This window comes from Paramisgurnus dabryanus, chromosome 20, assembly GCF_030506205.2.
Source record: "Paramisgurnus dabryanus chromosome 20, PD_genome_1.1, whole genome shotgun sequence".
NCBI lineage: Eukaryota > Metazoa > Chordata > Actinopteri > Cypriniformes > Cobitidae > Paramisgurnus > Paramisgurnus dabryanus.
This window is the reverse complement of record NC_133356.1, coordinates 7,461,730-7,488,589: the sequence shown is the minus strand read 5'-3', so window position 1 is coordinate 7,488,589 and position 26,860 is coordinate 7,461,730. Positions and strand designations below refer to the sequence as shown.

The 26,860-nt window shown below is 35.2% G+C and overlaps 1 protein-coding gene across 1 annotated transcript; it reads right to left on the bottom strand.

The window, feature by feature from the left end:
• Positions 1 to 134: 134 nt before the first annotated feature.
• On the bottom strand, positions 135 to 25,680 carry lhcgr (luteinizing hormone/choriogonadotropin receptor). The gene is made up of 11 exons (XM_065296180.2): positions 25,220 to 25,680; positions 14,090 to 14,161; positions 11,195 to 11,269; positions 10,940 to 11,014; positions 8,845 to 8,919; positions 8,499 to 8,576; positions 6,851 to 6,919; positions 6,676 to 6,750; positions 5,080 to 5,265; positions 4,780 to 4,848; positions 135 to 2,096 (listed from the first exon to the last, which is right to left on the bottom strand). Exons 1-11 carry the CDS (start codon positions 25,366 to 25,368, stop codon positions 917 to 919), a joined length of 2,103 nt encoding a protein of 700 aa, XP_065152252.1. The 5' UTR covers positions 25,369 to 25,680; the 3' UTR covers positions 135 to 916.
• Between the last annotated feature and the right edge of the window lie 1,180 nt (positions 25,681 to 26,860).

Genomic DNA, 26,860 nt, shown 5'->3' with positions numbered 1-26,860 from the left:
AGAATCACTGTGTTAGATGATGTTTACCTTTTAGCTATTTTGGGTTTTTTGTTGATTTCTGTTGCCAAAAAGATTTGGTTTACTTTTGTTTATTCAGTTTAGTAATTCAATGAGTAAGGAGGCTTTGGTTAGATTTGCTTTAATCTTTTATTAGACTTCAAAGATTACAACGGAGGAGGAATTTATAAGAAAGGGGAACTAAAAGGGGGACAAATAGACTTCAGAAATATCACTTTTGTCCACAGTGTGGCGCACTTTCATGCTATATAAAAACAACTGAAAAATCAGACTGGAATATTTTCTTCAAACATCTGGGATGGATTACACAACTTTAATAAGTTAACTCATTGAACATTTAAAAAAGTTGTCATGTAAATTTCTGCATACAAAAACAATAATTCTTGAAGAAGAGATGTATATTTTTTCCACAATAAACAAATTGAAATAAAATTCAGTTTAACATGGAATGACACAGTATTCAGGTACATCATATCTCTCACTACAAGGAAAATGGTTCATGTATGTAAACAGCACTAAAAAAGAAAAATTTAAAACTAGACTGATGCTTCCCACTTATAACAAATAACAAGTGGAACAATGAAAGACCTTGTAAAACCTGTCACATAATATGCCCGTCATCTGCTTTTTGACGCATTCTACCCATTTGGGTACTATCTTCAAAATCCATCTTCAATGCCCATCTTCTGAATTACAAATCAATGCTTTCAGAAATGTAAAAGAAATGACACTATCATCTTGCCTGAGTCTGTCACTGCAAACTCAGCTAAGTTCAAGGGCAGAACCAGAAAAACCTGGCACTTAAATGTCCCATAAAATATATTACAGTGATAAATTAGATTCTCTGGAGTCTCTTGACCCAATGAGGATCACAGGAAATGTCTCTGTAACATTTCTTCTAGACTCCTTGCAGATGCGATTGCGGTCCCAGATGGGGAAACGTGGACATCCACACGACAGCACGAGGGGCTTTGGTGTTCGCATTTGAACCAGAACTGCTTTTGCTCCTATTGATGTTATCTGAGCAGTACGTCTTCATCCGGTACATGTTGGCTTCGCTCTCACAACAGCCCATGGAACTCAGTAGAATGCAAGCGTCTTTCCTGAACGCCCTGGTGAAGATGGCATAGAGGAAAGGATTGGCACAGGAGTTGATGGGGTAGAAGAGCACTAGCAAGATCTTGGAGTTGGTCACAGTGATCAGTGGAACCTTAAATGCTGCTGAGATGGCGAAAAACGAGATCGGTGCCATGCACAGAAAATCGGTAAAGATGAGCACGGCCATCCGCTTGGCGATCTTGGTGTCCGCGGCCCGACCGGGGAACTCAGGGTTACGGATGGCGGAGTAAATGCATATGTAGCAGCCGCAAATCACCAGAAACGCTCCGACGTTAAAAAGAAGCAGGAGGATGATGTAGGCCTGGGATAAGGGAGTCTCGATGTCCATTGGCAAACACATGCTCACTTTGCTGTAGCTGCTTACACCCATCAGAGGAAACAGAGCCATGGCTAGACACAGCAGCCAGCCGACAACCATTATAGCAGAAGCGTGACTTAGCCCCAAGCGTCGCTCCAGCCTCAAAGCGTGAGTGATGGTATGCCAGCGCTCCACGGTAATGGTGGACAGCGTGTAGATGGACAACTCGCCTCCGAACACCGAGAGGAACCCGGCAATGCCGCAACCCACTCCTGTCTGCCACTCGATAGCGTGCTGACTGTAGTGTCCGCGGGTCCTGAGGTCCACGGTGGCGATCATGAGAAGATACACCCCGATGCAGAGGTCGGCGAAGGCCAGGTGACACATGAGGAATCTCGGGACGCTCAGCTTACAGCGGCTTGTAAATATCACAAGCAATACCGTCAGGTTACCGACAATGGCCAAGACATTGATGAACCAAATAGCAACCCTCAAGAAGCCGAAACCTGCGATGTCTTCGCACGGGTTAAAGGCATCCGCCTCAGGACTACAAAGTAGGGCCGGTCGGCGCTGACACAAGTCTAGCTCTGGATAATTAAAGTCTAGACTTCCAAAGGTTTCCTCGGCTGATATGAATCCAGCGACGGTGTCAGTCAAACTCCTGAAAAACAAAGATTCGTGAAGTTATTGTGAAAAATCTGATCTTTGATGGTGCCAGTTCAATTAAGAATTGGCTTTCTTATTATTCAGATGGGGTCGGAATTGGAATTAAATTGGCCAAAATAATCAGAACTGGAATGTAATTTGGAATAGAAATTCAACACAGACACAAACTTTATCCTTAAAGGGACACTCCACTTAAAAAAAAATATATGCTCATTTTTCAGCTCCCCTAGAGTTAAACACTTGATTTTTACCGTTTTGGAATCCATGTAGCTGATCTCTGGGTCTGGTGCTAGCACTTTTAGCATAGCTTAGCATAATCCACTGAATTTGATTAGACCATTAGCATCGCGCTAAAAAATAACCAAATAGTTTGGATTTAAAACTTGACTCTTCTGTAGTTACATCGTGTACTAAGACCGACGGAAAATTAAAAGTTGTGATTTTCTAGGCAGATATGGCTAGGAACTATACTCTCATTCTGGCGTAATAATCAAGGACTTTGCTGCTGACACATGGCTACAGCAGGCGTAGTGATATTATGCACTCCCCAAAAATAGTCCCCTTGGTTACTTTCAATAGCAGGGGACTATTTTCAGGCACTGTGTAATATCACTATGCCTGCTGCTGCCATCAGCAAAGTCCTTGATTATTACAAACTCTTTGGTTATTTTTTATCGCGATGCTAATAGTCTAATCAGATTCAATGGATTGTGCTAAGCTATGCTAAAAGTGCTAGCACCAGACCCAGAGATCAGCTGAATGGATTTCAAAATGGTAAAAATCAATATCTCTAGGGGAGCTGGAAAATGAGCATATTTTCAAAAAAAGTGGAGTGTCTCTTTGACATACAGCATCACAAAATGCTCTTAGAAGTTTTTTTTAACTCATAAAGATAAATCTTATTAACATATCAAGCAACACAAGAGAAAATTTTATAAGATCTAATAACATAATTTCAAATAATTAGAATAATTTTTACAATTATTGTAAACATTGTAATATTATGAATATATATAAAATGTATAACAAGTATGAAAAAATATATACAAAATATAGAAAAAACACCTTTTAACATTTAAAGAGTAATCTGAATTACCACTTCAAATTGTATTTGTGTATCCTGTTTTCAACCTCAATTCAAACTTGGAAGCTAGTTATTATAGTTTATGTAGTTTTAAAACTGGATATTTTTATTACAAAATCGCACTGATTACCCTCAGAAGGCTTTTATTAACTCACTGTAGGGATGGGCGATATGGCCTAAAATCCATATTGCGTTAGACATTGCAGCCTCTTGCGATAGCGATATGTATTGCGATATAATAATTTCAATAGACTCATTTCAGAACAGGTTATATAGACCCTTAGAAAAGCCAAACTGCTAAAAAAGTAAGTAAACCGTTATGACCAGATTAGTCTTGTTACCTCTCTTAGCTGGAACTTTTGCCTGACACACTCTACAGCAGGGGTGTCCAGACTTTTGTGTGTGGTGATCTACTTTTAAAATGATAAAGCCGACAAGATCTATCTGCTAAAAACACAGTTAATTATTTTTACAACACTAAACACTTTAAATGCTTATGAGGACTATACTGCATATATATACTGCATTTTTCACAATTACTAGACCATAATGCCAATTTCGCGCGTGGAGCAGCAGTTAACTTATGTGCAATCTACCAGCATTCCCGTATTGGACACCCTTGCTCTACAGAGTATATTTTCCTGCTGCTTGTTGGACGACTTAAATCCAAATAATAGATGTTGCATCGGTCTCTTTCACGAGTTCCTCTGTTTCGCTGACGCTTTCATCCATGTTTATTCGTGGCTCTAAAGTTCGCGGGTAGATTGTGTCATCAACGCGCATTATCACGATAGTGCAATAGATTTAAAATCTCTATCGTATGCCAATTTTCTATCGTTTATATTGCATATCGTTTATATTGCCCATCCCTAACTCACTGAAGCCGTGTGGATTACTTGTGTGAAGGATGGGTGGACTTTTTTGGGGTTCAAAATCTGTAGCATCATTTACCACCATTATAAAGCGTGGAAGAGCCAGGCCATTTTCTAATATAACTTCAGTTGTGTGGTCCTAACTTTTTCCCTGCCATTGACAAGTTATCTCATCAATTAAGAGAATAAGCTTCCCTGTCAATGATTATTTTTTACAGCAATCTATATTTCTGTGATTCTCCACTAGGTGGCGCTCTTACCCAACTTATAAAACACTGAAGCATCCACAGATTAAAAAACAGTCAAAACTCTGTGTACGTTCTGAGGCTGATCTCTAACAAAAGTCCTTTACAAAACTCAACTTTTTGCTCAAAATTAGGTATCCTTGAAGAAACCTACCTAAAAGCAGGGGTTCTGATCTTTCATCTGATATATTGTATGTTTATAAATTCAAAGAAGAAAATTTTCTGTGAGCCTTTGTGAAAATCATAAAAAATGCTGGCGCTGGCAACTTTTTTTAAAACGCTGGACAGGGAAAGAGTTAAAGATTATAGCCATAAACATCTCGGATGGCTTGAGGGTGAGTTAATCATGGGAAATTTTCAGTGTTCATTGAACTATTCCTTTAATTTATATGACCTTTGAGGTTCAAGAGTGGAGTAAAACTCCCAGAAATAATTCATTATTCAAACTAAAATTGAATGTAAAAACCTTGATCTTACTTTGCTGAAGAATCGTGGTCTCCACAGTGTGACGATCCATTTCTCAAAGCAGCAATAGCAGAACTTTCCCTGTAAGCGGATGACAAAGAGGAGAATGGCATGATTTCCTTTAGAGGACTTCAAGGGCTATCCTTGAAACCACTTCAGGTAAATTATATTGATGCAAACCCTTCTGGCAATCTCATTAACATTAAAGCTTTTGATGATGTCTACTCAAAAAGAACAATCTTGCTATTCAAACGGACATTGGGTTTTATTGAGTGACATAAATAGATTGCAGTGATTTATATGTCGCTTCACCTGTTGGAGTCCCAGTTGAGCAGTGCACAGCAGTGGCTTGGATAGGTCAAGTAGGCTTCTTTCAGGCTGTTCAATCCCTTCAGTGGAGGCAATCTCTTTAAAGCAAAAGCTGAACGAGCCATCAGAATCATTACATCCTCTAAACCATAAGAGGGAAGCGACTCCAACAACGTGGATGAAACATCACTGGTGAACAACACAGAGAAAACGCATGGGAGAAAAGGTTACTGTATGTGTAAAAATATTAGCACACTTCTCTTTCAGACAAAACGGTTTAAAATAATGAAACCTAGCTGTAACTGGGGTGGTCCCTTTAAATAGTGCACCTCTGCACCTAAATAGTGCACATTTGTACATCAAAGATACATATTGGTTCCAAATGTGTACATATCTGTACCTAAATAGTACATATTAGGAGCTTTTACATACTGTATTCAGCTTTTTTTGACCATTTCTTTCTGAAAGACCACTTACTTGCTTAAACATGCTTTTCGATATTAGTCTGTATACTTTTCCACAAAAAAAGTATGTTATTCTATGATAAACCAAGTTGAAAATTTTTAAAAGTATCCAACACCTTGAACCAATGTTTATGTGAGAGATAAATATTTGGGGTTCCCTATTCATTCAAATATCCAAAAGTGTGGTTGATAAAACCTGTAAATATAAACTGACATTCAGTAGATGTTGGACCTAATACTACGACGCCTCCCAAAAAGTCTACTTTTACATCGTCAGCATATTTCCAAGTTTAAATGGGACATATTATGCGAAATCCACTTAACAGGTGTTTTTACATAAATGTGCATTGGCAGTGTGTGAACACAGCCACCATACAATGAAAAAAATCCACCCATTTTTTTTAGAATCCCCATTAAACCAAAGCAGTCTCATTAGACATGCCTTTGTTAATGTGACGTCACACTAATTAAGCCCCACCCACAGTCACTGACTGACAGTCCTGAATTACCATAGCTTTCTCCCACAGCGAGTCATAAGTTGTCTGCCATATGTGAATAGTGAGGTACAATTGTCACTGTATATATAGGAATCGGATCAATTTTAACTAAAAGCGCTCACTCATTGGTAAGGGAGTGAGGAGCAGTAGGTCATTTGCATTTAAAGGTACAGACACAACAACAGACATTTTTTGGCCCCACCCAAAATAGAGGGATTTTGGACATGCTATAATAAATGATGGGTATTTTGAGCTGAAACTTCACAGACACATTCTGTGCATACTTTTGTTACATATTTTAAAAGTGGGCATAATAGGTGCCCTTTAATGCAAATCTCCTCAAGATTTTCTCATCATAAGCAAGGGGCAACCTTCTGATCTCTCTGATGGAGCCAACACGGAAGTGACTTAAACTGCAAATTGTCAACGACCTTTGCCAACATGGTGAAGACTGGCTCCGCTCACTTTTGGCTTCAAAAATGCTTTTCAGAAACCTATGGTTGACGTCATGGACACTTCATTATCCAGTCTATGATCGTAATCTACCTTTATCAGGCTTTGGGTTGCTGCATTTAGTTAAAGTTACTTGTAAAACAACCAATTGAGGTTTATAGATTCTACAGTATTACAGTACTTACAGTACAGTTGGACCAAAGGCTATTTTGAAAGCGTCTTCATGGATGCTTCGTAGATCTTTGTTGTTCTTTAACACCCTGCAAAACAAACATTTTGTCTTGAAAATTCTCTTGTTATAGTGGACACCAAATTGATAGGATGATTATAAATAGAGTAATAAAGTCTGAAAATATTTACAGCTTGTCTATTTTCGTTCCATTGAAAGCATGACTCTCAATTTCTCTAAATCCGTTGTTAAAAAGATTCCTGTGAAAGGAAAAGTTCATTAGCTGCTTATCACTGCTATTATACAGCACAGTAAGTACAAAATATACAGAAAAAAACTTTGACCAAACATAACACTGATAATGCACATAGTTTTGCCTGACTATTTGTGATTACAAATTGAACAATCTTGTTTACATACAGATAGAGAGATTGAAGGTTATGTATTGGACAAATTTCAGCAGGCAAAACAAATATAGATTAACAGCTTTATCATCTAGAAAAAATGACCATAACAATGCTGTATTGGAGGGGACTACACATTTTTCTTATGTCCTTTAGAATAAAAATCAGTATTTACGTCAGTATTGTATTTTGAAACTTATATCATAGTTTATAATTAGTTTATTTGAGCATTAAACAATATTTGTAATTTGAGTGTTTAGGGCATACAGTGCAAAAAAAACAACATTCTTTCACTGCAAAAAATTATTTTCAAGAAAAAAAGTCTTAGTATTTTTGTCTTGTTTTCAGTAAAAATATCTAAAAAAATTCTTAATAAAAATTAAGAAACGACCCAAGAAAATAAGTCTAGTTTTTAGACCAAAAATATCAAATTTAAGTGATTTGTGCATAAAACAAGCAAAAAAAATCTGCCAATGGGGTAAGCAAATTGTTCTTGATTTTTTCTTGAATTTAGTGTTTAAGAGAAAAGTTCAAGATATTTTTGTTTACCCCATTGGCAGATGTTTTTGCTTGTTTTATGCACACAATCACTTAAATTTGATATTTTTGGTCTAAAAACTAGACTTATTTTCTTGGGTCGTTTTGCTCGTTTTCTTGATAAGCAAAATGACCTAAGAAATAAGTCTATTTTTTAGAGAGAAAATATAAAATTTAAGTGAATTTGTGCATGAAACAAGCAAAATAAAAAATAAAAATTCTTAAATCAAGAGTTATTTTCTTGATAAGCAAAATGACCTAAGAAAATAAGTCTATTTTTTTAACAAAAAATATAACATATAAGTGAATTTGTGCATAAAACAAGCAAAATGTTTTAAAAAAAATTCTTAAATCAAGATTTATTTTCTTGATAAGCAAAATGACCTAAGAAAATAAGTCTATTTTTTGACAAACAATATCAAATTTAAGTGAATTTGTGCATAAAACAAGCAAAAAAAATAAATTCTTAAATCAAGATGTATTTTAAGCAAATTGACCTAAGGAAATAAGTTTATTTTTAAGACAAAAGTATCAAATTTAAGTGAATTTGTCCGTAAAACAAGCAAAAAAATTTATCTGCCAATGGGGTAAGCACATCTTTCTTGAATTTTTCTTCAATTCAGTGTTTAACAAAAAATTAGCTTACTCCATTGGCAGATTTTTCTTGCTTGTTTAAAGCACAAGTTCACTTAAATTTGTTTTTTTTTTGTCAAAAACTAGACTTATTTTTTTTTTAAGTCATTTTGCTCATCAAGAAAATGTATCTTCATTTAAGAATTTTTAGATATTTGTACTAAAAACAAAACATATATACTAGGTAAAAAAGTCATTTTTTTGCAGTCTATATGAAGGTTACACTCCTGACTTATAAGATTTCACTATAATGTGAAATACAGACATTGTTATGTATTCACTCGTCATTCCGATGAAAGCGTTCGGTGGGACTGTCCGAAGGTGGAGATTATCACAAATATCCCTGAAAAAGACAGTCACATTAGTATTTTAAACACACCACAAAAAAAAACTTAAAATAACTGTCTGTATGTCACCATCTTATACAAATGTACACTTTATACACGGTGTTACATGTCTTTGAAGGTGTGTGAATACAGTATTTCATAACCCGTTTCATAAGAAATGGAAGCAAGCTCAAAATATAGTTGCACTTTTTTATCCGTCATGCAATCTCACTCACCACATCTTTCAACCAGATCAATGAAATAGCAGCCGCAGGGTAAACTCACAGTATGAAATGGGACTCCAGGGAGAAGATGGAGGTCAGGTCAGGGAACACAGTTATGCCTGTGTTGGAAATGCTCCTGGGAAAATGAAAAGCAGCAGGACTTAAATAAGAACACGAAACCGACAAAACACAATCTCTATACTTTAAACGCATTTCTTTCATGGTTTAAACTTATTAATTGCGTCCAGAACATAGGATTGTGAAGTGTCTCTTAAGTCTAAAATCAGCCATTTTACAATTGAGTGATGTCATTCTTGATGTCTCCAAATGGTGGCCAGAGAAAATTTTGTTATACATAAACTAAAAAACAGTAACTTTAAGAGAGAATGCTATAAGAAATAATCTGTGAGGTATTTTGAACTGAAAATTCACAGACACATTCTGGGCACAACTGAGACTTATGTTACATCTTGTAAAAAGACCATAATAGGTGCCCTTTAATATAAACACTCACAAAAACATTTCTCATCAACATAATAAAATTTTAATTATCTGGTCTACTATATGCTGTCCATATACATTTCATGGCTCTGTATAAAATTTTAGTATGTTACATTAAAGCTGCAATCTGTAACTTTTGCCTCTCTGTCGCCATCTTTGTTTGAAACAAAAATTGCAGGTTATGTAAGTGCTAGTATTTACAAAGAGGGCACTCGCCCCACACATACGCAACCCAGGAAAGCGTGTCGATTAGTAGACACGCCCCTTACTGCTGATTGGCTACAAGTGTATTTTGGTACTCTGCCCGACTATTTTTTCCAAAGAGTTTCTCAAAAATCGTACTTTAACTCTTTCACCGCCAGCATTTTTTAAAAAAGTTGCCAGCCAGCGCCAGCGTTTTTCATGATTTTCACCAAAGTTTAATGCCTTCCAGAAAATGTTCTTCTTTAAATATATAAACATACAATATACCAAATGAAAGAACAGACCCTCTGCTTTCAAACAAAAAAAACCGTTTCATCCTACCTTTAGTGGTTCTTTTGCAATCAGCTTTGGAATATGGGTAGGTTTTTGCAAAAACACCATATTTTGAGCAAAAAGCAGAGATAATTCCATTTTTATGACGGATTTTTCATAGAGATCCCATTCAGAGCGATCTTTAAAACAGACACGGACATGCAGCCGCTTGCCATAGGGCAATACTTCCGGTTTTAAAAAGTTGCGGAAGGGCGCCACCTGGTGGATAATAGCGGTATTGCGGAAAGACGGAAAATCTCGTCATTGGCGGGGAAGCGTTTTCTCTTAATTGACGAGATATCTCGTCAATGGCGGGGAAAGAGTTAAAGCACTCTTTTACTATCACAAAGCTTGCAGTACCATTGTTTGCCAGTAGATGCTTCCCACACTGCAAAAAATGAATTTAAAGAAAAAAACATTCTTAGTATTTTTGTCTTGTTTTCAGTAAAAATATCTAAAAATTCTTAAATTAATATGTATTTTCAAAATGACCTAGGAAAAGAAGTCGTTTTTAGACCAAAAATTGCAAATTTAAGTGATTTTGTGCATAAAACAAGCAAAAAAATCTGCCAATGGGGTAAGCAAATTTTTCTTGAATTTTGTGTTTAAGAAAAAAGTAAACTTATTTCAAGAAAAATTTCTTATTCCATTGGCAGATTTTTTTTGCTTGTTTTAAGCACTAATTTACTTAAAGTTTATATTTTTTGGCTAAAAACTAGACTTATTTTCCTAGGGCATTTTGCTAATCAACAAAATACATATCTTATTTCAGAATTTTTAGATATTTTTACTGAAAAATACTTAGTAAGAAAGTCATTTTTTGCAGTGAACGTGAAATAACTCCTATTCCAATTGAAATTTCCCATCATACGCAAACGCTCAAATTATAAATCATTATTATAACCATACTATTGTGAACTGTGGTAAGGTAAAGAGTTACTTTATGTGCCCAATACCAAGTGTTTGTTCATTTTGAACCAAAGTAAGTTACAGATTGCAGGGGATTGAGCAATATTTCAAATAAGTAAAACTATAGTCATATTATTATTATTGTCTACAGAAACAATTTGTATTTTTTTGTATCATTTACATTTACAATACAAAAATAGCATGAAAGTAGAAGAAAATAGTCTGCTTACAGATATCTCAGCTTAGGCAGGTGATTGAACGCACGCTGATGGATGTGAATCAGGCTCCGTGTGTTTTGAATTGAGCTGTGACATAAATTCTCGTATAAGAAAATTGCAAACAATTACTGTGAAAAGAGCGTTTATGGTAAACATCTGTTTATCTGTTATAATTACTGGCGTTCATATAAGACAGACATTATAACAGCATGGAAATCAAGCCAATTATCCCTGAATTGTTGTTTTAATTCATGAGTGGGTTCTTACATCTCAGAGACATTCAGAAGGTTGTTAAAGGCTTCCTCCTCTATGGTTTCCAGCGAGATGCTCTGGGAGATTTCACTGAAATCACAAATAAAGAGATCAATGAAAGTCTTTTCACCACTACACCATTTTCTGCATCAATGCCTTCTTAAAGTCAACATTTGCAACCTGTTTCAATTATCTGCCATCTTCGAAGTGAAAGAGGGTTGGAATTGATTTTATACTTCTGTAAAAGAGTGAACGGTAAAAATGGCCGCTCTGTAACAGAATAACACCAACCCGATTGTGAGATTGCATTTGATTGTAAAGGATGAATCCCTACATGTAACATCTTTGAATAATGAGAGAGCAGAACGTTATGAAGAATAATGCAAAACAATGATCCAGTACTGCTAGACTTTTATAATATTGTCCAAAAAAGTATGTCTTTATGGGAAATATTGTACATTCATGTTCAAGAGAAGTACATAAAGCTATGAAAGAATTTTAATGTTGTCAAAATATTACTAAAAAGCTAAATTCCCATCATTTTATCTTTTAATACATAATTTGGGTACATTTATACGGTGGCCCTGAAGTGCAAACCACAACAACAAATTACTAAACAACAACAACAAATTAAAAAACAACAACAAATTTAAAAAACACTACAACAAATTAAAAAACACCACAATACATTAAAAAACACTACAGCAAATTAAAAAACACTATAACAAATTAAAAAAACACTACAACAAATAAAAAAACACTACAGCAAATGAAAAAACACTACAACAAATTAAAAAACCCCACAACAAATTAAAAAACACTACAGCAAATTAAAAAACACTACAACAAATTAAAAAACACTACAACAAATAAAAAAACACTGCAACAAATTAAAAAACAACAACAAATTAAAAAACACTACAGCAAATTAAAAACCACAACAGCAAACTAAAAAACACTACAACAAAATAAAAAACAAATACAAAATAAAAAACACAACAGCAAGTTAAAAAAACACTACAGCAAATTAAAAAACACAACTACAAATTAAAAAACACTACAACAAAATAAAAACCATAAAAAAATAAAAAACACAACAGCAAGTTAAAAAAACACTACAACAAATTAAAAAACACTACAACAAAATAAAAAACCATAACAAAATAAAAAACACTACAACAAATAAAAAAACACAACAACAAATTAAAAACACAACTACAAATAAAAAACACAACTACATTAACCTACCGGAAGAGGTAGGTCCCAGTGGGCACCATGAGACATCGCTGATTGGACGACACTGCAGTTCGGCTATTGAACCGGACGTTATTCTTCCTGTAGCGCGTGGTTTGGAGAGGAGGAAGGACAGCAAAATGTTTTGCCCAAACTGCGGAAAAGAACTGGTTGAGCCATCCCCGAACTTTTTCAGCGGCTGTGGCAAAAGGCTTAAAGAAATATCTACCATCGGAGACACCCAACAACCTTCGAGTAAGTTAATAATGCTTACGTTGCTTGTGGATGTAACGTTAGCTTACTACTATCGTTAGCGGTTTCCAGACCGTACCCTTAGCCGGCCCCAGCAGCTGCTACATTTGGGTCATCTGTAACATTCATGTTTGAAAAAAATGCGCTACAGTAAGAATAACTTCCGGTTCAAAAGCCGAACTGCAGTGTCGTCCAATCAGCGATGTCTCATGTTGCCCACTGGTACCTACCTCTTCCGGTAGGTTAATGGAGTTGTGTTTTTTAATTTGTAGTTGTGTTTTTAATTTGTTGTAGTGCTTTTTATTTTGTAGTTGTTTTTTATTTTGTTGTAGTGTTTTTTAATTTGTTGTAGTGTTTTTTTAACTTGCTGTTGTGCTTTTTATTTTGTTATGGTTTTTTATTTTGTTGTAGTGTTTTTTAATTTGTAGTTGTGTTTTTAATTTGTTGTAGTGTTTTTTAATTTGTAGTTGTGTTTTTTAATTTGCTGTAGTGTTTTTTTAACTTGCTGTTGTGTTTTTTATTTTGTATTTGTTTTTTATTTTGTTGTAGTGTTTTTTAATTTGCTGTAGTGGTTTTTCATTTGCTGTAGTGTTTTTTTAATTTGTTGTTGTTTTTTAATTTGTTGCAGTGTTTTTTAATTTGTTGTGGTGTTTTTTTAATTTGTTGTAGTGTTTTTTATTTGCTGTAGTGTTTTTTAATTTGTTGTGGTGTTTTTTAATTTGTTGTAGTGTTTTTTAATTTGCTGTAGTGTTTTTTTATTTGTTGTGGTGTTTTTTTATTTGTTATAGTGTTTTTTAATTTGCTGTAGTGTTTTTTAAATTTGCTGTAGTATTTTTTATGTGTTGTGGTGTTTTTTTAGTTTGTTTTAGTGTTTTTTAAATTTGTTGTTGTTTTTTAATTTGTTGTTGTTGTTTAGTAATTTGTTGTTGTGGTTTGCACTTCAGGGCCACCGTACATTTACTTACAGTTACTTTTTAAACATGAAGTTAATACAGGGTTATATCAAAATCATAAACTGTATGATAAAATATTATAATATAGTCTAGCCTGTATAATCAAAAACATATTTGTTGAAAAAAAAGAAACTTCTTTAAACCAATGACACCAAAATTCAGCTCCAAGAGAGAAACGAAGTGCAGTGCATTTTTCTTAGTGTGATATTAAAACTGTCATTTATGATTTACGGCTTCTTTTAAAGCTTGCTTTTAATGGCAAAGAATAATCTGTGCAAGTGTTCAAACTGTTCCTCCTAACTTGGATATTTTGAGCTGTTCAAAGAGATTCATGGAAAAACCGGTTCCGGAAACTCTGTCCATTTTTAAAAAGGGAGGAAACATCAAAGATTTTCTTCACCCATCACATGATGTGAAGATGAGCTTGTTGGATCGGTGGTATACGTGGCATTTATGCTAAACATCTACTCACATTCTTTGTACTCCTTTTAGGCCATCGAAGGTGCGACTGTTGATGGTTTTCATTGAGAAGTAGTTCAAGGCTCTGAAATGAAGATTTAAAGAATGAATTACTAAATAAATATTTACTGGAAAAAAAACTCACTTTTACAATTCAAGCAGGTTAGGACATTGCTATTCAGATACTGGGATGAAGTCAAAAAACACCCCAACCCTGAGTCAACTGTTCATCCGTTAATGTAGTCCAGACACTATTTTTTACCCGTTTTATTGTCCATTAAATAAAATGACTCATAAAAACTGTCCTCTGAAGTGTTTCACTATTTAAAATGATGTATCCATGCACATTAGTACCGGCCTGAATTTATGTTAATATTTTTCTTTAGTGCATGACTAAGAAATACAAATATAGATTTGCTATTAACTGTATTCTATTTATGAGAAATCCATTAGATTTGATATCTGTGTCCAGATCCAAGACTCCATTCTTATTTAAAAATCCTTTGGCCTTTGTGCGTACCTAGACTTTTAGTAAGGATCCTATGCATAGTTTTATAAATGAGACCCCTGGTTGTAAAGCTACAACTAAATGTTCAATAAAGCCAAAAAAAGTAGCACAGTGGTTGTGTGAGACACAAGTTACACAACATCTCATTCTTCTGTATGTGCAATCCTAGAGCAAAATGATGGTAAACTGAGGTAAAGATACAAGTCCTAAAAACATGATGTCACTTAACTCCTCAACATGCTGTGAGGTCTTTTACTATCAAACTGTACAACCTTCATTACTTTAAGAGCATCTTTAAAATTTAATTTACAACCACAACAAACAACTGAGACGTCATCGCTGTAAATCAAATCAAGATAGCATCATTTACATTTATGTATTTGGCAGACACTTTTATCCAAAGCAAGTATTTCCTGGAAACGTGAACACATGACCTTGGTATTGCTTGCTCTACATTGTAAAAAATACAAATTCAAAATGTTCTCCCAACAAAAATAATAAAGTAACTTGAAAAAGGTTTTGGGTAAAACTGATTAGTAAAAGCATGAACTAACAATGAACAATATAGTTTTGCAGCATTTATTGATAAATGTTAGTTACAGTATTGCCAATACAGTTAGTTAATGATGCATTAACTAATTTAATTAACAGTTGTAATGTTTGATTTAAAAAATGCATTGGTAAATTAAGAAATTAAGGAGCACCAATTGTCCGATTCACAATTTTACATTTTCTTTGGTGTGTGTTAGTACCGTACATGTTAACGATATGCAAAAGGTACAAACCCCAAAGTAAACAATGACACGAGTTATCATTTTCAACGTAAATCTCTTTTCTTGGACTACAACAAACACATGGATTGTAGGCAACAGTTTACTTCCTGGGATTGGTGATAGACAAGATCGACATTATCATAATTCCTCACGCTTCGGAGTCACAGCCTGTAAGTTAACTCATGTTAGCATTGTGAGCGAATCTTCAAACATGGAATGAAGTGTCACATTTTTCGGCTGACATCAAAGGTATTCAGGCCAATCACAACGTACAGATTAGCTGGCCAATCAGGGACAGTTTTGTACAAAATCCCTGCGTTTCAGGAAGGCAGGGAAATCTGGAGCTACACAAATCTACTGTATGTGGAAAATAATGTGTTTTTTAACCATAAACCACGTGAACACATTGTATTATACCAAATACACAAACTAAAGTTGTTTTTTAGCAATGAAATAGGTGCTATTTAGCTTGAAATAAGATTAATAAATAGTAGAATTATTGTTCATTGACACTAATAGTTTAGCTAATGGGTTAACTATGATCTGAAAAATGTTGGGTTGTTTAAACCAATAGTTGGGTCAAATATGGACCCGACTATTGGTATATTATATGGGACCCTACCATGGGCTGAAACAACAAAGGATTTTGTTTAGAGAGTAATTGTTAACAAATACAAGCTTATTAAAGTGTTAACAGTTTTATAGTAGGTAGAGTAAATGTATTATTTTGTCTAGACCCGTGGTTCTCAAACTTCTTCGGCATGCGGCCCCTCTTGTGTATGGTGCTCCCGTTTGTGGCCCCCCAAAGAAATTTTGACGACAAAACATTCTAAAATTTAAAATAAACAAAACACATTAAATTATACAATTAGTTTGTAGCCTTATTTTTCTGAGGTTAAATTACACAGAATTTATAATAAATGTATATATTTTTATAAAACTGGGGTCCCCCTGGCATCATCTCAGGGCCCCCAGTTTGAGATCCACTGGTCTAGACATATCTGTTTGTCCAAACAATTTTAAACACAGGTTTGAAAGTTTCCATCATGACTTTAAATGTAAGAGTTTGATAAGCCTCAAGGAAGTTTACATCAACAAACATTTCCACCCTGAGACAGAACAGATAAAAGCTCATCCAGCAAGGTCCAAAAAATCAAACAGGCACACAATGACCTCTGTCAGAGATTTTTCTGTCACTTCAAGTCCTCATGAAATTGATCTGGGTACAGTTTAGTAACTGTACATTTCTTTTAGCTTTGTTTTTGCTAGACGTATATATGTTAGTAAAAGAAATAGCCCGCACACACATTGAAAACGTGACTTCCTTTAATATTTTAAACGACAATCTATTTTTCTAGCACGCAACAAAGTATTTACATCACATTATGTGTCACACACGTTTCATCTGACAGTTTGGCTAATTGTTACTTTGTCTTGATGGGAAGGTCACCATGCTCTGAGTTTGTAATTGTGTAGCTCTGCTTGATTCATCTCTTGTATTGCAGGTGTAATGATGTAAGAGTAGACCACCCTCTCTTCTCCTGTTAGCAGGTTTGAGTAAAGGCTGTGAAATTTTCTCCCCTCTTCTGTGCTGAGCTCACACGGATTATCAAAATAAAGTTTTGTACGCTACAATAAATGGGACATCCGGGCAAGTATTCATATACAGTAGTGTCTCCAAAACGTGTATGCATAGAGTAGACAAAACATTTGATTTAAAATCTCATATATTCAGTTAAGGGCATGGGCGCGGGAAGTGGGGGTGCTGCAGGTGCTGCAGCACCCCCTGGTGGCAAAGATTTAAAACTGCGATGACAATAAAATGATAGCTTATAAATATCTCTGATTGTTTGTTTCTGTTCCAAGACATTTTGTATGTCTTGCTTGGGGTGTGTGATGAAGAGAGGGATAATTTGAGTAATTTTAAAATGATTTAATTTAATTCAGTGTTTATTAGCCATTGTATTGACGACGTGATTGCGATTCAGCCCTGCGAATACGTATAAGCATGCACACTCACAGCCACAATGACGAATGCATTTACTAGGCTATCTGTATCTATCAGCTTCGCAATGTCTCAGAAGAGAATTTTGGATTTTTTTTCAATCACACAGCCCGAAAGTCCCGAGGACTAGCGTTATTTCTCCAACTGACTCCTCATCCTGCATTTCAGAAAAATGTCATCTTTTCAAAAACTATTTAAAAATATAGCCAAATTGTTTTGCGGTGTTTAATGCACATGTAAATGTTACAGAACATTTAAAGTAAACATTTAAAGTAAAAAAGATTGAAGATTAATACTACATGAAAGGAACTAAATTGTAAACCCTCGATGTACAATAAGGAACATGCGCATTTAAGAGTGGTGGGCATTTCAAAAATTAATATAAATTATTCTCATGCATCGATTTTAATGTTAAACATCTATAAATCCAAATGAATCTATATGGAATATATTCCGACAATTTAGGATATGATGTTTGAATTTTAAAGTCGAAAAATATCTTATTTTTACACCGCCGTGCAGGAGGCATGGCAAACTGAAACAAAACTTAAGACACATATTACATTTACATGTAAAAATAGAATTAAATAAAAACCCGTAAATTAAAAGGTCCACTAATCGCCTTAACTCGAGTGATGTCAATAAAGTTTCCATGTTAGAATTTAGAAATAGTAAAAACTTAAGCAAAGGAAAACAAAGAAGGCGTAGGCTACTGGCACGAGTGAGAATGTATACATAAACTGTTTCCATGCATTCGACTTTCCTGCAAACTTGCTCAAAGTTAATTCTCCTGTTTTTCTTTTTCTTAACATCTTAAAACTCCATGTTGCACTTAAGCTACACCATGCAGAACAGCAGACCCGGTGCGTGCCAGAGGAGACTCCGCACATGACTCGCGTTGCATTTTGTAATTTGTGTAACTTTTTGGACACCTTTGTTACTTTGGCCTAGCATATATATAATATTTATGATTATATGGCATATGGCTAATAAAGTAATGAATAAAGTAATGATGAAAAATATGCTTAATCAACGGCCCGGCGTGAGAATAGAAGCAGAAAATAACGACCCTGGCAGAGAATCTATGTTGCAATATAATTATGTAGTTTGTATGCGCCGTCAGCTGATCTTTACTTTATGAATGGGAGGTGCGAGTGAGGTTTTAAAACAAGACATACATGGGTATAGTGGTCTGCAGAATAAAAAGCTTGTGAACAACTTTAACATTTCATAACTCTTTACCCCCCCCCCCCTTGCATCCGCACCCCAGCACCCCCTACTGAAAATATCTTCCCACGCCTCTGGTTTAGGGCCACTATGTAAGAAACTACACTTACATTTGACAAATGCTTTTATCTAAACCAACTTACAGCGCATCCAAGCTATATTTTATCAGTATGTGTGTTTCCAGCCTGAAAACTTACATATTTTACAAGTTGGTTAATTCATATGAAATCATACGAATTTAAAGGATTAGTCAATTTTCTTAAAAAAAAATCCAGATAATTTACTCACCACCATGTCATCCAAAATGTTGATGTCTTTCTTTGTTAAGTCAAGAAGAAATTATGTTTTTTGAGGAAAACATTCCAGGATTTTCTTCATTTTAATAGACTTTAATGGAACCCAACACTTAACTGTTTTAATGCAGTTTAAAATTGCAGATTTAAAGGACTCTAAACGATCCCAAACGAGGCATAAGGGTCTTTTCTAGCAAAACGATTGTCATTTTTGGCAAGAAAAAAAAATTTGCACTTTTAAACCACAACTTTTCTTCTTCCTCGGGCTGTGTGACGAGCCAGCGCGACCTCACGTAATTGCGTAATGACGTGTAAAGGTCACGTGTTACATATATGAAACGCACATTTGCGGACCATTTTAAACATTAAACTGACACAAAGACATTAATTAGTATCATTCGACATACAACAACTTCGGAACGGGGGCGTAGTTTCGCATACGTCTTCCGTGACCTCTTGACGTGATGACGTATTACGTAAGGTCTCGCTTGCGGGTCACACGATCAGAGAAAGACGAGAAGTTGTGGTTTAAAAGTGCATATTTTTTATTTTTCTTGCCAAAAATGACAATCATTTCGCTAGATAAGACCCTTATGCCTCGTTTGGGATCGTTTAGAGTCCTTTGAACTGCAATTTTAAACTGCATTAAAACTGTTAAGTGTTGGGGTCTATTAAAGTCCATTAAAATGAGAAAAATCCTGGAATGTTTTTCTAAAAAAACATAATTTCTTCTCGACTGAACAAAGAAAGACATCAACATTTTGGATGGCATGGTGGTGAGTAAATTATCTGGATTTTTTTTAAGAAAATGGAAAAACGATTATCTTTAAAAAGGTAAAATGGTGGTCGTACGAATTAATACAAATTCGCAAAATACTCCCAAATTGCCATGAGATAGCATTGATGTTTCTTGGGAAGCAACAGTAACCATTACAAAAAGCTTCTTCGAACGTGAGTAATAAAGTGCACCTATTTCGTTGCTAAAAAAAACGTTATTTGTGTATTTCATATAATACAATGTGTTTGTGTGGTTTATGGTTCAAAAAACATTTTCCACATATCGTAAATTTTTGTAGCTCCAGATATCCCTGTCACCCTTAAACGCTATGATTTTGTACAAAACTCATCGAATTGAAAAGCTCTGTGTCACTGATTGGCCAGCTAATCTGTACGTTGTGATAGGCCTGAATACCACGGACGTAAGCGGGAAATGTGACGCTCCTTACCATGTTTGAAAGATTCGCTCACAATGCCATGCTAAAAGGAGTTAATTTACAGGCTGTGAGTCCGAAGCGGGAGGAATTATGATAATGCCGGTCTTGTCTACATCACCAATCCTAGGAAGTAAACTGTTTCCTACAAACCGTGTGTTTGTTGTAGTCCAAGAAAAGAGATTTACGTTGGAGACGATAACTCGCGTCATTGTTACTTTGCGGTATGTACCTTTTGCAAATCGCTAAAATGTACTAATACACACTTACACACCTAAGAAAATGGAAAATCGTGAATCTGACCATAAGAGCTCTTTAACATTTGAAATCATCCAAAAACTCTTGAGACATTACAGTAAAGTAGGAAGATGTTAGTAATTAAGTTCAGAATGTGTTTTTATATTTTTAAGGCCGTTACTTATTTATCTGATGCCCTTGATCGCATTAAACTCTTATCAGGATTCAAGGTTTCACAAAGTAACAGAGGAAGAAGCTGATTTTAGGAGTTCAAGGACAACAGCAAAGCTCTTAACATTCGAATAAGCAGGCAGTCAGAGAGTCAGTCAGACGTTCATTTTTTGGCAAACTACTTGACCTGTCTATTACGGATAGGTTTGTCGCATGTCAATAACTCCTTGACTGCTTTTTTAGCAACAGCAGACGTGTCAGGCGTAAGCAGGACTATAATGAGAAGCCGATATTATATCACGACTGTTCCTTGGCAGGGCTAAGAGCTTAGTCACAATACAACTAACGGGTCTACTGTATTAGTGTGTCCCGAGCCAAAGAAAACCAGCAGGTTGTGATAATCATACTAGCTAAAACTCTACTGGTGCACAATATTCGGGCAGTGATGATCATTCTGAAGATGGCTGTTTATTTCTGTCTTATCCCTATTAATAACGTTGATATATAATAATGATCATCATGTTACTTCTAAAAATGATAGGAGGCTGACATAAAAGCAATGTGCCAATGTGTTTTAAAGGGCTTACAATGTTGTTAATAAAAGTGCTTGTGTAAAAGAGTGAAATTTGGTGAATTGATTAACCTTGGTCATGCACATTTTGCATTAGTCAGATTCAGAGTCTTAATGCTCTAAATCATGGCATAAATCCATGAATAATGAACTGCAAGCATTTCTTTTAGCAAATGCAATAAAACATAAAATTGTGTCTATAACAGCCTCATTTAGCATGTGATGAAAGTATTGATATACATTAAAATACAAATTCTAGCATGGGCAGTTATAAAGGCTTCTATTGTAAATATTAAATGGGTAACATTGTAGATAACGGAGATGATTAAAAGGGATATGTGTTTAGGCTAGGAATATGTTTGGGTTGGTTATTGATGAAATGAGACTGGATAAAAAGTGTCACAGATAAGCAAATCTGTTATCTTGTTTGGATTGCTGTTGTTGTAATGTTGTATTGTTCTTCAAGGGTTTTCAGAGATTGACAGAAGGGCTATGAGTTCAGAGGAAACAAACAGCCAGACAACATAGAAACACAATACTTATATATAGAAAAGGATGGACATAATTTTCTGAATTACACATTTTAAGAAACTGTGATTAGTAGATGCTCAAATAATTTGAAGAGTTTGGTTCCAAAACGCAATAAATCCATTTTGACAAATTTTTGTAAAAACGTGTTTTCTATACCAAGAAAGTGACAAGATGAAAACCACTATTTTCTGTTACAAACTTTCACATAGAAACTTTAGGTTATAATAACATAAAAAATTCAAATCCATGACTTTCAAAGATTTATTATAAAAACTTATGATTTTTTCCACAAAATGCAATAAATCCATGACGTTTTTTTTTTTCAAAATTCTATAAATCTATTCAATCAATGTATAAATGTGCATTCATTTTTGCCATTTTATATTAATTTAGTTGAACAGTTGTACACACTGATTTAAAAAATTAATCAAAACACTTACTTTGTCATATTAGGAACACTGTCATTGCTGCGCGGTTATACTAAACGCCATCGCTTAACATTTTTCACAGCGATCAGCTATGATTCTCGTTGACTTTGAGTAAAATTATGGAAAGTTTTTCATAAGATCCCCTGGGGTTAATGTGTTAGCACGAAAGAAGCTAGATGCTGTCGGAAGAACAAGCGAACACCTCCCGAGTGCCTCTTGCTTAAATTATTAGATGTTGATGGCTTACGTTTCTTTCCCGTCACAGAAAACCACAGGTTTATCAATGCTTTTAAAGTATTATTTCGTTTTTGTTTGTTTGTTGATCACGAAGTACAAAGTAGATGAGGAAAACTAGGACTCTGTGTACTCAACGCGCCACCATTGTTTGTTTACATTGTGTGAACTGTACGCTGTAATTTGTGGAGCGGATTTATTGCGTTCTGTAAAAAAGGAGGAGTGGCGTTTATTGCGTTTTGGGAAAAAAGAGAGAAAAGATGACAGAATAACACGGTGGATATTGGATTTTGCGTAAAATTAAGAATTTACTTTTAAATGCTGACCTGATATAATACTGATTTTGGCAGTAACTAAATTTTTTCAAAAATGGCATTTATTGCGTTTTGGAACCAAACTCTTCATTTGTAAATACAGCTATTGAACATTCAGCATCAAAGATTAGAAGTGTCATTTTTATCACATTGTACTAGCGAACATTATATGGAGAAATTAAGTTGATTTGGCAACTTAAAGGGATAGTATACCTGAAAAATGAAAATGCTACACTGTCAGAAATAAAGGTACAAAACTGTACCTTTTCTGTCACTGGGGCTGTACCCTAAGTATCCGTTTGATACCTTTATAGGAATACAAAACAGAATGACATTTTTTTGTAGATTACCGTACCTTAAGGACCTACATTGTTAGAAAAACGTCAAAATATGTACCCTAGCTGTCAGTGGGGCAGCACCCTTTAAAAATTTAATTGTATGGACCATTAGGTACAGATATATGTAAACATTTAGTACCAATATGTACCTCTGAGATACTAATATGTATTTTTGAGGTACTAATAAGCTCTCTTTGGTCCCAGAATGTACTTCTAAGATACTAAAATAAAATCCTTAGGTGCAAAGCTGTACTTTTTGAAAGGGTACAGCCCCAGTGACACAAAAGGTGCAGTTTTGTACCTTTATTTCTGACAGTGTATCATAATTTTCATATCCTCATGTTGATCTAAACCTGTATGAATTTCTTTTATGTGATAGAGACAGAGCGCAGCGCGTGTCATAACCTGAAAGCACGCCCATCGGGGGGGAAACAATCCAACCGTCTCCATTGACTTTGTATTGCGAGAGGCCGCCTCCTTGTCATTTCTGGCTTATAAAAAAAAACAGAATAATGCCTAAAAGCTGCTGTGTAACAATATGTACAGCTAACAAGCCAAAGAACCCAGAAATAAGTTTTTATAAGCTGTCGACCCCAAAAAACGAGCCTTTAAAGACACAAAAGTGGAAACCGGCAACTTTAGTAGTAATATTAGTAGAACTGTGTCCACTAGGGGGAAACGTAGTCGGCGATCCACTTTTGTCTCCTTAAAGGCTGGGTTTTACGGCTCGACAGCTTATAAAACTTTATTTCTGGGTTCTTTGGCTTGTTAGCTGTACATATTGTTACACAGCAGCTTTTAGGCATTATTCTGTTTTTGTTTTAAGCCAGAAATGACAAGGAGGTGGCCTCTTGCAATACAAAGTCAATGGAGACAGTTGGATTGTTTTTCCCCCGGTGGGCGTGGTTTTCAAATTTGCATAACTGTGCTCTCTGTAAGCACAAAATAAGATATTTTGATAAATGATGGTAAGCACACAGATGATTGTAACCATTGACTTCCATAGCAGGAAAAAAAATATTATGGAAGTATAGTGATAAATGATAAAAAAGATATTTTGATAAATGATGGTAAGCACACAGTTGATGTTACCCATTGAATTACATCGTATTTGTTTTTCCTACTATGGAAGTCAATGTCATCATTTATCAAAAGATCTTCTTTTGGTTTTATAAAAAAAATATGAAATTCATTCAGATTTAGCACAACATGAGGATAAGAAAATAATGACAGAATTTTAATTTTTGGGTGAACTATCCCTTTAAGTTACTTGGGTGCACCAGCTGTGATGGGTAATAATAAACGCGTCCACGGACATGCTATTCAGAAGATATGTTATCACAGTGAATCATTGCCAATGGTTTCTAAGTAGAATAAAAATAAAACTTTATTTTCAGACCTTTTAAGATTGTGCAAACATTGCGATGGTTTTGTTAGTACATAAACTTTAGCACATTTTTTTGTAAATAAGTTATGGTACACCAGGGAATTTGTAATGTGAATACAGAACTGTATATTTAAGTTCAAAATTTCACTTTGATATGAATCACACTTCACATTACAGTGTTCAATGTACAGTGTTCATAAATAGGTGTACTAATGAACATAATGTACTGTACTTCTTCTCTAATTAAATATAATTGTGCGGCTCCTTGTCGTTTCACACTGTAGAGACTGAGTTTAGTTTTCATTATAACATCAGTGAAAGGTGTGATTTCATGTCTACAGCTCATTAAACACACACAGACTGTACAGCACAACCTGTTGACGAAATATACTGACTGAGCCACAGTTTTTTGATTTATAAAAAGAACATTAATAAAGTCAAATAACTTGCCTCAATGTAACATTTATGTAAAACACTTTTGGTGAGATCCCAATAAAAAGTTTTGGTTTAATGGGTAAAATATAGACAAACAAAACCAGAATTGTTCAGCATTTTTATGTGTAAATTGTGCAATCAATATGAAGTTTATATAGGCATTAACTGTAGGCTGTACGTGTTGATTATATATATAACACTTTTGAACAAGGTGTTTAAATGCAACTTACACTGCTGGAGAAAACTACTGCATGCTATTGTAATATTACGCAATTGGACTTTTGGCTCAAAATCTTAGTTACTAACATTGTCTCCTATATGTGTAACATAAACTGTGATGTAAAGAGAATGATCACACGAGGCACAAGTGTGCGCAATTACGCGGAGAGCTTTGAAGCATAACAGTCTGCTATACAACAGCAATACTTGTTGAATCACTTAAATAATACAGGTAATATATAAGTAGTAAGTTTATCTTACAGTTTGCTCTTGGTCTTGCCCGTCTCTGTGGCACTGTTGCAGGTGATACTCTTCGGTGAACAACGACAGATATCCGGACACACGAAACAAACTCCGCCGCAGAAAGGCATGGAGAGAGCAAAAATGAGCAGCAGATGAGAGCTCCACATTGTCTCGTGCTCCGTCTGTGTCGCGCTCTTTAAACTCTTAAATCTTCTTCTACCTCTCCACTGGTTTCAGTCTGGAGAGCGCGCGGAAAATAAACGTGTTTTACATTTTTATTAGTTTATTAACGTTACCATGTAGCACCTCCAATGTTGCTAATGTGGCACCTTAAGCGAAAGAGCGTAAAGATAACCCGCTGTGGTGTAGCGGAGATACTTCACTGTAAATTTTGAGTCTAACCACAAAAAAAAAACATAATGCGCATCATAAACTAAAGAAATAGTCTGAGAGTGCGCGAGCGCGCCCACAAATCCACCCAGTAGGCTACGCACACACACGGTGCTTACTCTTTAAAGCATGACGTATCATGTATATTTTTGATAGACAGACATACAGGTGGATAGATAGACAATTATACACTCTTAACAATTCTGGGTTATTTTTAACCCAGTGTGAGTCTAAACGGGACGAAGAGTTAAAACAACCCAGAACATTTTGGGATGAAACCCAGCATATGTTAAATTAAAACCTAACGGCTGGGTTCGTCCCCTTTTGGCCCGTTGGATTGAAAATAACCCAGCATTTTTTAAAGGGTAGACAGACAGGCAGACAGATGGATGGATAAGATGAGATGAACGGTATGTGATAAGATGGTAGTGCATACAAAGTTTCTTGGGTACGATGTAAACGTCTTACCAAAAATATCCATGCAATAACTGTTATGTTTTTGTAAGGCCACGATGACCTGTGTTAAGCAGCCAATAATTTATTTCTGTCTGCTCCATCGCCTGCTGTGCCATTGATAAGCAGCGGCGGAGTGCCAATCTAACCTTGAAAGGATGAAATGAAATTCTCAAAGAAAAACTTCCTTTCACTGTATTCAACGGCACCATTATTGACACAAACTTTATTATATTTATTAAAATAATCACATGATTGATTCATTTTATATTTCTTTCTTTCTGCTATCGGCTTTATATGAAATATCTCACACTCAACTTTAAAGAGGACATTTCAAAAGAAAAATGTGAGTCCCCAGAGTACATATGTGAAACTCAAAATACCATATAGATATTTTATTACAGCATGTTAAAATGGGCAGGTGTGAGCAAAAATGTGTTGTTTCTGGGTGTGTCCCTTTAAATGCAAATGAGCTGATGAAGTGCAAACACTGTTCACCATAATGGTGATTTGTTGAACTTAAACTCAGTTGTGCTGTCAATTATTATCTCTCTCTCTCTCTCTCTCTCTCTCTCTCTCTCTCTCCACTAAATGGGAGTGCCATGGTTGGATAGGGCAGCTTAAGGGGCGGTATTATTATAATAAGATCCCCTTGTGACATCACAAGTGGAGCCAAATTTCAATAACCTTTTTTCACATACTTGCAGAGAATAGTTTATCCAAACTTATTTTCACATTGTCTAGGTCAGGGATGGGCAACTTCGGTTCTGGAGAGTTTAGTTCCGAACTTGCTACAGCACACCTGCCGAAAAGTTT